General features: G+C 38.3%; 1 protein-coding gene across 1 annotated transcript; it reads right to left on the bottom strand.

Moving 5' to 3' along the window:
- Positions 1-9080: 9080 nt before the first annotated feature.
- On the bottom strand, positions 9081-13095 carry LOC131806741 (uncharacterized). The gene is made up of 2 exons (XM_059131388.1): positions 12422-13095; positions 9081-9169 (listed from the first exon to the last, which is right to left on the bottom strand). The coding sequence occupies exons 1-2, from the start codon at positions 12927-12929 to the stop codon at positions 9165-9167; spliced, it is 513 nt and encodes a 170-aa protein (XP_058987371.1). The 5' UTR covers positions 12930-13095; the 3' UTR covers positions 9081-9164.
- Positions 13096-13352: the final 257 nt, after the last annotated feature.

Here is a 13352-nt window from a genome sequence, read left to right as displayed (position 1 = left end):
ATATTCCCTTTCATTTTTGTTGGAATCACTCGGAGTAGTGTTTCTGTATTGCACAAAAGAAGTGGCACAGGGGTGATTTAACGAATTTCTCAACTTCAATGTCAATTGATTCAGAACCCTTGCTTGCCAATTAATTTGCTGTCTAATTAGCTGGAATGTTGAATATTGTACTCCACAATTGCCATAGTTTTAATGGTAAAGGAATTTAAAATCTTCGGTGTCGCTTGACTATAGGCGTATGTATATAGACAGCGGGCCGTTAACTTCAATGTTCCTGTTTGCCAATAGGTCTATGGCTTTTAAGTCGCAAAATTTATCCCTGGAAAACACTATAATCTTTGCACCTGTCTACCATTACATCTTACAACCAGAATAGACAGCTTCAACGTAAAAATTTGGAATTTTAGGGGTCCAAACGTCCCTATCAAGATGTCAAGTCATTCGAAGTTCAATGTGATATGTGGTCACTTGTCAAATGAATAATTTTGAAAAACATTGTAAATATATTGTTCCTTGACTTCACCTTCTTAATTCTACCATGATTAGAAGTGACATACCTTGCAGGTCGCATATTTAAGATATTGACCAATTTTGCCATGGAATTGAAAAACTGAATAGTTCGGATCATCTTTAAAAATCAAGGAATTTTATTCATTTTCACATTATTTAATTTATTTAAAAATTAGAAAAAATAACAAATAGATGAAAACAACTTGTTGCTTATAATTTTGAACTAACAGTAGGCGGGCATAGCCTGAGAGCTGTAGTTTTACGAAGCTGTTCTACCTTCTTATTGTGCAGTGGATATTAGCATTTTTAAGATGAAGATACATAAGCAGCTAAGGGAAAACGCCGACAAGATTCCAGTAGAGATCCGATATCCCTTTACGTTATGTCAAAAAATATTCCATAACATGAAGCAAATTTATAAGATATCATCAAATTCAAATACAAAATTTTATCCGAATTATAGCGCGTTTAGATAAAAAACTTTACCCGATTAACCCACAGGAGTTGTGTTCCAGAACCTGCAAATTAGTACTAATTAGCACTAATTCTGCTACAACGCGTTCCCGTACTCCAAAAACTAGCAAAACTTGCAGCTCTCTCGAGAAAAAATGGCGCTGAGTGGTGCACATTTCTGCTTGTTTTAGCTACATGAATTTGGCCGAGCAGAAATGTGCATTTTGTAAATTTGACATTTAATTGGCAGGGCTAACAAGGTTGAAAAATGTATTGATACATTTCAATAAAGAAAATGATCAACTTGAAAAGGAAAAACTAATATTTGTCGTGCAAAAAACAAAAAGAGAAAATATGGAGCAACTGATGTATTCACTTTTGGATGATTCCAGCAGTGAAGAGGACTGGCTGAATGAGGAATCAGATTATTAATTATTATTATAAATTATTAATTTTAACTTATCGTCTTCAATATTCATTTTTTAAATGTTGGCGCTCTTTTCAGTAAGGTTTCACCAGTCCGATTTAGGCTGTTTACTTTTGGAATTTTGAATTTTGACATTTTATCGCATTTCTGCTAATTTTCCGTTCCCTTATTTTTTGAGCAAACCTAAATGAGAATGACATTTCGAACTGTTCTCTCTTCTGCTTAGTTTTTTCAACCAGATTTATTTAAACCACCGTATTTATTTAAAATCCTGTGTGGGATCCACTAGTCCACATTATCAGAATCAGAAAAGTTATTTAATCTGGATTTTCCAACTCGATTATTCATACATAAATAGATTCATTTACGGTCAGATTTACTTCATATTCGGTGCAGAATACACATATTTGTGGAAAGCATCCCTGGATTTTTAAATTGGTATAGGTTTTTTTACATTTCGCATTCCAATAATAACAAAACGCATACAATTGTAATTGCTCATGATTATAGATTGAGAGATGCATTAGAGATAGTCACCAATGTGAATAAGTACTTAGTTTTCAATATCAATCTACGTTTCTTTTATCATTTTGGCTATTTTTGTATTTTCTGTTGTTTGTGTATGTAAACGTAAATAAACATAAACTGAGTGGCTTAATATCCTTCTAAGCATGGTAGAATATATATATATATATATATATATATATATATATAGAAAAGGTATATGCAACAATGCTTGGAAACATTAATATGTCAAAAATTGTGAAGTATTTTGTCAAAAAAAAAACTAGATCTTTATATGTTTTCTTATACGACGCAAATCGGAAGTTGTAATGATATGCATTTTTCAACAATTTTTACAAATCTCAATAATTGTTCATTCAAGATTTTCACATCCGAAATCGGTTTGACTGTTCATTGTCCCAGCAGCTGTGTCGATGCGACTGCCTGTATTCTTCTACCATGATCCAAAGGGTGTATTTAAACACACAAGTTTATCCAATTGAATGTAATAAATCCAGTGGGTTTATCTTTAATAATATATAAAAATGCACTATTAAAATAGATAGGACGTTTTGTATAGATGTGGTTTTACTTCCACCTTCTAAAACTCATAACATGTTATAAGGGTTAATGCGGACAAACATTACAAAAGGGCTCCATTCCCTAGAACTTGTCTTTATTTGTATGGTGTAAATAGTGGTTTAGCTATAAATGCAATACAATGTGGCAACAATAAATACATTCCACAATACTCTCTCATATTTTCATGTGAGAGAGCATAACTGAGAGACTTTTTAATGGAAACTGGCCGACTACCGGTTATTTCGAGCCAATGGGTAACCATCAACGAAACATTAACCATTTCTACATTTGTAAACATTTGTTCGGTCCGTCAAGTCAAAAACGCGAACGCCAGTACATACAGGTCGATAAGTGAGAAATTAAAAAAAAAATAAATAAATTATTAATATCAAAACGCCAACCCTTGGTCGAAAAAAAATACTCGCGCAGTTCGGTAGCTTTCGTTGACATCGTGGAAAGTGAATAAAAAATCGACAAAAGTAAAGAATTATAAGGCCTTTCGCTGGGAATTGAAATGTTATACATGTATGATGAAGATTGCTTGGGATGGTGCGAATGTGAATATAAATGAGCACCAGTGAGTGAGGCAAATAAATAAAATCCACTAAGAAAGAAATTCTGTTTTAACCCTCAACGCAAACCCATAGCCGATACAAAAAAAAATACAAAAATTCTGTGTGTGGAATTCTGTTTTACTATAGTTGTTGTGTGCAATTTCTGAAGAAAAAGTGCCAATCACCTGTGTAAATTTCATTTCTTTTGGAATATTTATTGGTGGTGTTTGTTGTTGCATTATTGTATGTTTGCTGCTGCTGCTGCTACTACTGCTGTGGTGCGGCACCAAAGTATACGTGTGCGTTCATGTGTTTGTGTGTTTGCCGTAGCCAGTCGTCGATTGTAAAGTGAGCGTGTGAGTGAGTGAGCAAACAAACGAGGCAACCAACCCAAAAGAAAAAAAAACGCCGTGAGGGCATATAAGAAACAAGTGATAGATGGAAACATAGTGAAATATAAAAAAAAATAATAACAGCAACAGCAAAAATTCAGCAAAATTACAAGAAATAAAACAAGCACAAGAGAAATCACCTAAAAGTGTAAAGTGGTCAGAGCAAAAATAATAATAACATCAAAAAGAAGAAGAATCAGCAATATCGCAAAAAAGCCGACGACGACAGCAGACAACCAGCCAGCCAGCCACCAACAACAAGAAATGTAAATATTACAACACAACTGCAGCAGAAATATATTTACGACGTGCTCCCGTGCATTATAATCACGCGCATCGAGGCACCAACAAAAAAAGTAAATTTATTTTTAAAAAAAACATACATATTTATTAGCTGGTAAATAATGTAAAAAATATTTTTTATCCCTTAACAAAGTAATTCTCATTTGCATTGCAGACAAGTGCTCAACTTCTACTTCTACATAAAGCACCCCCTGTATTTGAAAGGAATACTTGAAACTGCTAACAAAAACCCATAAAGAGCAATCCAATAGGATTTTGGATTACTACCCCTTTTGCATGGTACCGGTTAGAAGTTAATGTACTTGTCTAGTGCCCCGACAGGGCTGTATACTCATAGCGAGTATTTACATTTGTTTTTCCTTTTAGTATTGGATCCATGATTCAAACATGGGGAGTCTATAAAAAGAATGCTATTTGAAAAATTAAAAAAAAACCAATGGTGGTCTCAAAATTGTGTACCATGAAATCGAAAAATGTTGGCATTGGAGATTCCTGTTTGACATCAAGTTCTTGTGCATTCTTATAAGAAGAAAATGTAGAGAATAGTGGATTTTGAAGGCAGGATCACTGTTATTTTTTTTTTCATTACCAAACCGGTTTTGCAAATATTGCCCCGGCTGTTAAGTGGCCGTTTTCAAGAAGCTTTGACAATTAAACTTGGGTACATAAGGTATGACTAATAAGGAAGGAATGTTTGATGTTTAAAATACCTTAAAATCAGATGTAAATATGTACAGATCACGAGTAAAATTAATACAATTAAATATTTCTCATATTTTAGATTCTAGTAAAATTATGGTTATGGGCAGGCGTTAAGTTACTAAACGTTAAAGTTATTTATTTAACTCCGGTTGAAGGCCGGTCAACCAGCAATGGTCATAGCATGGCAGAAGTATACAGATAGATGCATCAACGCTTGGGAGCATTGATATGTCAAAAAATTGAAATGTTTTTTAAAATATAAGTAGATTTTTATATGTTTTCATATTCTAAGTCAGAAGGAGGCTATTATAATTCGCGTTTTTCAAAAATTTTTGCAAATTTAAATAATTTTTCATTCAACATTTTCAATTCCAAAATTGGTTTGACAGTTCATTGTCCCAGCAGCTGCAAAAATATATAGAACGCAACTAGGGTTATACATACAATTTGTGCGCCATAACTTTTGACAGAGATGTTATATCGCTTAATGACATACCGCGTTTGAAGCGTCAGTCCAAGCAGATTTTTACCATGAACCAAAACACGCCACGCGAGCGCTCTGAAATAGTTGAAATTTACATTCAACAGAAGAAGTCAATTTCGAAAACTCAACGTGCTTAGAAAATATGAGAAGTGCGCCTTCTAAGAACACCATTTTCGACTGGTAAGGCTCTTTCTAATCCGAAGAGGCCATATAAAAGTCGACCAAGGCGATCGGCCGAGAATATCGCTGCCGTGCGAGCAAGTGTTGAGAGGTCCCCAAGAACATCCCAAAAACGCCGTTCTCAGCAGTTGGGCATGGCTCGGTCCACTTTACAACGGACTATTCGCATTGATTTGCATTTGTTCCCGTACAAAATTCAATTGACGCAAAGAATGTTGCCTGCGGACAAGCCTCGTCGATTGGAATGGGCCCAAAGAGTCATGGGTCCGTCGAATATGGGCAACCCTGTATTTTAGTAAAACTATAGTCAGAAGCCGTCCATTTCTATCATTTAAAAATCAAGTCTATAATATCCCGGTTATCCACCAAAGATCATAGCAAATATTTCGAATGATATTATAGATTTACATGCTTTAAACGAGTTTGAAGGTCTGAAACTAACCAAAAGTCATTTCAAATGATATTAGGTATTTGCCTGCTTACAATTAGTGCCTCGCATAGCCGCTTTGTAAAATTTCGGACAAAGGCTGCCCACATCTGTCATTTAAAAGTCAAATCTCTGTTCTTTTTTGGAGACTGACACCCACCAAAGGCCATTGGAAATATTGTATCAGGGCGGGCCGACTTTATGATACCTTCACCACTTTGCATATTTAGTAGAGTTTTACATAGCAAATAAAAGTCTTTAAGGGAAATTTGTGAGAATTAAATCATAACAACTATAATTATAGTAATAATTAAAAGTCCAAAGGAACTAATACAGGGTGAGATAAAAAACTGCAACAAAGTCAAAAGCCATTATTTTTACTTTTTTTTAATTTTATTGCATGAAAGCAAAAAAATGTGGGAAATAGCATCAAATTTTATAATAAGTTTAGATTTGTTCGAATTGGTCACCTTTGGCACGAATTATAGCCTTCAAATGGCCAATAAAACAGTCACACGCTGCCCGAACGTTGCTCTGCGGTATTTTGCTATTTTTGGTATCTGCGGTACCTTGCTTTCCAAAATACTCCAGACACAATAGTGCAACGGATTGGTAGCCGGTATCCGGAGATTTTGGTGGAAATTGTGCGCTGGAAATGAAGCGAGGAACCTCATTTTGCAACCATTCTTGGGTGGCGCGTGCTGAATGCAATGGTGCTGAGTCCTGTTGGTATGTCCACGGTCTGCGGCCAAAATGTTTGCGTGCCCAAGGCTTTAATACATCGGAGAAAACCAAATTCGGCAGTTAACCACTTTCGGCCAAAGAAATCACACTATGACGCTTGAATTCCATCACGAATAACTTTTTTTTTCTGGAAAATCCTCACCGAAATGCTTTTGTACGCTTGTAAACAATATAATCAGCTGTCACTGGAATAATTTTAACAGCTGTCGGGCAAGTGGCTTAGAAATGACAGCAGCAATAAATGTGGCCTGTTAGGTTAGGTTAAAGGTCACCACTCGGTGACCTATTCGTCTATTGAGTTCATCCTAAATGCGACCTTTGTTTACAAAAATACATTGACAGACAGACGGACGGACATGCATAACTCGACTCAGAATTTGATTCTATGCAGATCATCAAAAGGAACTGTAGGTCTATCTCGTTTCCTTTTGCCTGTTACAAAAAAAAAATGCACAAAGACATAATAATATTACCTCCTTGTGGTGTAGGTTATAAAAATACAGGAAAATCATAGTAGATTATGAAAGTAAGGCCAAGTTAAAATTTGTTAAAATTTTCGGATTGTGATAATAAAAGTATTCGAAAATACTACTTATAATTTGACAATTATTTTAGTTGTCCATTTTAACCCTCAACCGAGACAAAAAGGGTTTCAATATATTAAGAACTCAAAATACCAAAGTTTGGCGGAATTTGAAGAAAAAATTCTTGAAATCGGAGTTTACCTTTATGTGGACTTTATACAAATTGTTTGCCAACGTGACCCATTTTTTTATACCAGTAATCTTTGAAGTAATCCAAAGCTATATTAAATTCTATGAAATATAGCTCAAAACATTGTATGATTAAAGTTTTGTACTAAGGGCCTTAAAAAGTTTAGTCTTGGAATTTCTTATACCCCAGATTGTCTTTTTATAGTGTACTATTAAGGCATTTTGCAGCGATTTCGGTAAAATGGCTTCATTTTTATTTAATATGAAGTATTAAGGGATAGTTTGATTCAGATTAAAAACGTATAAATTTTAATGTCTTAAACATATCATCCCAACCTGTAATACGATACGTTCTCCTAAGGTCAATATATTCAAGTTGTCGACAATTTTATATGTTCATTATTCTGTTTAAAATGCAATTTAAGTCCTCAAAAGAGAACATTTAAGAGAAAATTAATATTTTGTTTTCTTTGTATTCTATGATTAATTTCAATTTAATTTTAAATTTGGTCCAGAAGTATTGATTGATTAAGTAATGTAATTAACAAATAAGGAAAAATAATGTTTTAACACTGATTTCTTGACAATTTCTAAAAGCAAAGAGAAATTGACTGGTGAGCGAGCTTTTGTTCTTGAGCACCGCTAAAGTAGTGACGACTATCACGTCATACACTGAATATTTGACTACCTTTCTCCCTATGCCGTCAAGATTTGCAACATCATCCTGCCCACTCCAGCCCTAGGGATTGAGGCTTAAGACATTAGTGCTCAGCTAGAAATAAAAAAAAATAAATTTGCTCCCTGGAATAAAAACAAATAAGTCATTTGAAAATTCATTAAATCAATAACTCTGTACTTCTCTTGCTTGCTCTCATTACAGCGGTATTATGTGGTATAGTGTGAGCATTTAATGCTCCCTTTAATGAGTGCACCTCTTTTGAACACACCCACAATTAACTGGTTTACAGTTTTTGTTGCTGTTTTTTTTTTTTTTTTTGTTTACATTGTATGGCCCTATTTTATTGCGTCTCTTTATTTTTGTTCTCACAATAAATGGTAGGTGATACTCTACTCACCAAACACACACACACATACCGGTTGAATTTTTGTGCTGAGCACCAGTATAAAATTGAAAGAAGCAATAATGATAATAATAAAAATAACAAAACAAACAACCAAAGAAGTGTAGCAATAAATGTGTTATTATTGTTGTTCTTTTTTGTGTGATGCATTATTGATAAACCAAGTTTCATTAGAGATTGCTTGTTGATAGGTGCCTATCTCATATGACCGATATGTACTTGATATTAAATTTCGCATTAGGTCAAGGTTGATCAACTTGAATGACCATTATTGAGGGAGTTGTGAAGGAAAAGCAAATTACAATAATTTCTTGGCAAAAGTGCAAAAATTGCTGAAGATAAAAAGTGAATAGTAGTGAGAATAAAATGCGAAAATAATAAAAGAGGAACAAATAAGCAGATGTATGTGTATGAAGATATAAGCGCGAAACTCTCAGATCATTAAACAAAAGACGAAAATATGTGAATTATGTAGCTTTAGTTTAAATCATCGCATTACATTCTTCTATGAACCGAAAAACCCATTGAATGGTAATATAAACAAACTACCTCTTTCATTACCAGTTGGTTTAAAATGTTAGCTTACTCTTAATAAAAGTACCATACCAACACCCAAAGTAAATTATCTTCGTTTGGAAGACAGGAAACCATACCTCAAGTTGTTATTTGACGTTTCACAAAATGCCTAATTTGGTTTCATCTGAAATTTCTCACTCTCTGAGAAATGCTAATCCTTACCTGACACTAAAATGACGCACCGTCACACTTAACTAATTATAAACTCCATCTTTTTATTTACTTTAATCATTTATACATTTAAAACAATTTTCAACCTTTTCTTTATGATTTAATCGGTTTCCTTAGCCAAATCGCATAAGCCATTTATAGTGGAAGTAAAAATCTCCTGGAATTTAAACAAAAAAAAAAGGCTAAATTCCCAGAGAATTTCAAATGAAATACCTTTATCCGCATTATACCGCATACCCCATGGGCGATGTTATCATTCCTTCACCAAATACAACAAGGTTAGGTTAGGTTAAAGGATGTGTGGTTGCGTAAAAACAACAACCACTCCACTCGGAGACCTATTGGCCCATTGTGATCATCCTAGTCTAGAAAGAAGTGGAAGTGAGATAAGAAAGATAGTTATAGAATATAGGATTTAGAAGAATTAGAGAAGCTAGTGGGTTTGCGTCCACGGTGTAATCAACGTGTCGTCCTTAGCCATTTTAGTCTTCTGGCTAATTGAAGAATGACTGCTGGTTCTGTTTCGGAGAGGTATGACAGGTCAGGCAGTAAGTGCTTACCCAGAAGCCTATGTCTTACTCCGATGAGGGTAGGACAATGACAGAGTAAGTGTTCCACCGTTTCTGTTTCTTCCTCGTCCTGACATAGCCTGCAGTATTCAGTGTCGTCACCCCCCCATTTTGAAGTCATGGCCTTTATGTTGCAATGACCTGTAATTAGGCCCACCACAAGCTTCAAGTCCAACTTCGTCATGGACAAGAGTGACCGTGATCTCCGTTCGGAGTTCACCGGCCAAATCTTTTTGGAGATGTTGCATCCCCTTCCAGATAGCCAGTTCTGTTGAAATCTTCCAAGATAGTGTTTATGCAAAACTTGAAAGAAGTGGCATAAAGGTGGCTTCACTGAGCTCTCGATCTCTAGATCTACTGACTCAGATCCGCGTCTGGCCAATTCATCGGCAGATTCATTGCCAGATATGTTGCAGTGCCCAGGGACCCAACAGAGCTTGACAGCTGACTTAAACTTTTCCAGGGCATTCTTGCACTCCAGAACAGTCATAGACTTGATTGTGAAAGAATTTAGAGCTTTTAGGGCCGCTTGACTATCGACATATATAGTCACCGGTCCATCCCGTTCGTTAATTCTATTATTCAACAGTTCTATGGCCATTCTGACAGCAAAAATTTCTGCCTGAAAAACGCTGCAATCGCTGTTTAGCTTGAAGGATCTTCGGATACTTAGGCTTTCACAGTAGACTCCAGCACCCGTTCCACTTTCCATCTTTGAACCATCAGTATAGACCGCTATACCGTCGAAAGGTGGAGTGCCACGGGACCAGATATCCCTGTTTGGTATACGGATGTCAAGTAGATCAAAGCTGAGCCTAGGGAGTATATAGTCACTAGCTATAGCCTGATTACTTACGTTTTCCACATACTTAAGAATGACAGAGTGCCCGAAGGGTTGACTCCGCCATTGTCCCAATTCGTTGAGTCGCAGGGCACACCTAGCAGCTAGTTCCTCTACAAATAAGCCTAAAGGCTTTAAATTGAGTAGGGTGTCTAGAGCGGATTGTGGCGTGCTCCTGACCGCTCCTGTAATTAGTAGCGATGCGACTCTTTGTACTTTGTCAATATTCTTGCTGAAGGTGGTTTTCCGTAGGGAATGCCACCACACAAGTCCGCCATAGGTTAGGATTGGTCGGACGACTGACTCATATATCCATCGGATAATATGGGGTTTAAGCCCCCAACTCTTTCCTATGGAGTTCTTGCAGGAATAAAGTGCAATTAAGCCCTTTTTCGCTCGCTCCTCGATATTCCTTTTCCAGCTTAACTTCTGGTCTAGAATGGTACCGAGATATTTTGCTTCCGAAGAAAGGCTTAGAGTTACACCATCCAGCATTGGGAGAGAGAGGACGGGTATTTTCCGCCTCCTTGTAAAAAGTACGAGCTCAGTTTTAGATGGGTTCACGCCTAAACCATTGCAGCGCGCCCATCTGGAGAGTTTAACCAGAGCTCCCTGCATAAGATCTGTAATAGTTTGCGGAAATCTCCCAGCAATCAGCAGGACCACATCGTCGGCGTAAGCCACGACCTTTGTTCCGCTGTGTTCCAGATCAAGTAGAATGTTATTTATCACCAGAAGCCAAAGCAGTGGTGACAAAACGCCTCCTTGTGGAGTACCCCTAGTGACCGTTTTCCTAACAGAGCACTCCCCGATGCTAGAGTTGATGATTCTGCTGCTGAGCATAACATCAATCCAGTCGACGAGAAGTGGTGGCACACTAAGTCTTTCGAGAGAACTGTGAATTGCCTCTAATGTAACATTATTGAAGGCCCCCTCGATATCGAGGAAGGCCGCCAACGTGAAACATGAGCTGTTCAGGTTCTTCTCTATATAACCCACGACGTCGTGCTGCGCTGACTCAACAGATTTGCCTTTCATATAGGCGTGCTGAGCAGTGCTTAAAGAGGTCAGGGGTATTAGAGATCTGATCTCTATGTCTATTAATCTCTCTAGCGTTTTCAATAGAAACGACGAGAGACTAATAGGCCTGTAGTCTTTTGGAAGAACATGACTTGGCTTCCCAGCTTTGGGAATGTAAGTGACTGTAACTTCCCTCCACAGTAGTGGGATGTGAGAAAGACGCAAACAAGCCTTAAATATCACCTCCAGGACTGGTATTAACTCCGCCGACGCATGCTGTAGCATGGCGGGGATAATGCCATCTGGACCCGGTGACTTAAAAGGTTTGAATGAGTTAATGGCCCACAAAATCTTGGGGGTGTTAACAATACTATTAGTCAGATTCACATCTTCCGTCCCACTATGCTGACTAGACCGTGTTGCCAATCGGTCAAATACCGCATCAGAGCAGTTCGGAAAGTGAGTACTGGCTAATAGATTGAGAGTCTCTAAACCTGAGTCAGTCCAGCTACCATCAGCCCGCTTTATACTTCCAATGGATTTTGGGTCCTTTGAAAGTACTCTACGGAATCTGGAGGCTGCGTTGACATCATCTATGGACTCGGTGAAACACACCCAAGACCGTCTCTTGGCCTTCTTGATCTCACTGTTGTACTTATTGAAGGCTAGTTTATAAGCTTCCCAGTCCGTACCCAGTTTTGTCTTGTTGGCCTTATTGTATAATCGTCTGCTAGTCTTCCTGAGCTGAGCTAGGTCTTTCGACCACCAGACAGGCTGGTGCCTTTTACCCGGGAAGGTTAGCGGACAGGCTCTTTCATAGCTGCCGATCAGGATCTCTGTTAACAACTTGACGGAGTCGTCCACATCCGATGCAGAGGCCACTGGAAAATCACCAGTGGACTTAAGCATCCGTGCGGTATGCTCCGCAAATTGATTCCATCGAGCCCTTCTCGGGTTCCTATGCGGTTTTTGATTCAATCCCTCTACCGAAATTTGGAATGTTATTTTCCGGTGATCCGAGAAGGAACACTCAGTCGAAACTTTCCAGTTCAGTATAAGTGATTCATCCATGTTAGTGAGAGTGAGATCTATGACCTCCTCTCTATTCTTAATACAAAAAGTCGCCTCCTTTCCCCGGTTACAGATTTTGAGATTATGAGATAAGATAAAATCAAAAATGTACTCACCTCTGGCATTGGTGTTACTACTGCCCCATTGAGAGTGGTGAGCGTTTGCATCACATCCAATGATGAGTCCGCCTTTTCCACCCAGTACTGAGACCAGCTCCTCTACCACTTGGCCTGGTGGGTCGGGGTGCTCGAAGGGAAGGTACAGGGAGACGAGGAATAGTGTTTTGCCCGTCCTAGTCTCCAGTCTGACCGCCGTGGCGTCTCCTCCGCTGAAATTGTTAAGGAAGATTAAGTTTAAGTTTTTCTTTGCGACGATACACGTTCTAACCTTTTCCCCATTGGAGGTGGCATAGGTGATGTACCGCTCACTCCCTAGCCCAGTTACCTTATTCTTAAAAATATAAGGTTCCTGGACCAGGGCTATGTCAACTTCAAGCTTGGAGAGGGATAGGAGAAGCTCAGCCCCAGCTGCCTTGCAGTGATGCAGGTTAATCTGCACAATGCTAAGCAGCTGTGGCTTCGTTTCTCCTACTGCGACGACGGCGTTAGACGGAACCGAATCCATCCTGTGCCGAAGTGCAACTTCCCTCCACGAGCCTGAAGGTATTCCTGGCCAGCAGTATCAACAGAGACCTTTATGACCAGGCCCCCTCCCTCCGTACTTGAGCCAACTAAGCGCCAGCCGTCCGTGCAGAGATTGGGATTCTGCTTCCCCAATATTATCAGCACGCGTGCCGGATCCACAGAGGGCGGCGGCACCCATGCTGTTAAAATCCTCCTACAGGGGATATCCTTCAGGGATACAGCAGCAAGTGCACTTCCATCCCAAAGTTCCTGAAGGCCAGCTACTGCGGTCACGAGGAAGTTCTTTGACTCCTCATTTTCGCAGCAGATGACCTTCACTCCCTTGTAGACGGTTGCACTGCCAAACTGTAACTTGGAAGGATCCTCCCCCAGGAAAACCTGTTCCCTCAGACGGTCCTCAATG

This window comes from Musca domestica, unplaced genomic scaffold (assembly GCF_030504385.1).
Source record: "Musca domestica strain aabys unplaced genomic scaffold, Musca_domestica.polishedcontigs.V.1.1 86, whole genome shotgun sequence".
Taxonomy (NCBI): Eukaryota; Metazoa; Arthropoda; class Insecta; order Diptera; family Muscidae; genus Musca; species Musca domestica.
Note: the sequence above shows the minus strand (reverse complement) of the source record. Positions and strands in the feature narration are given on the sequence as shown.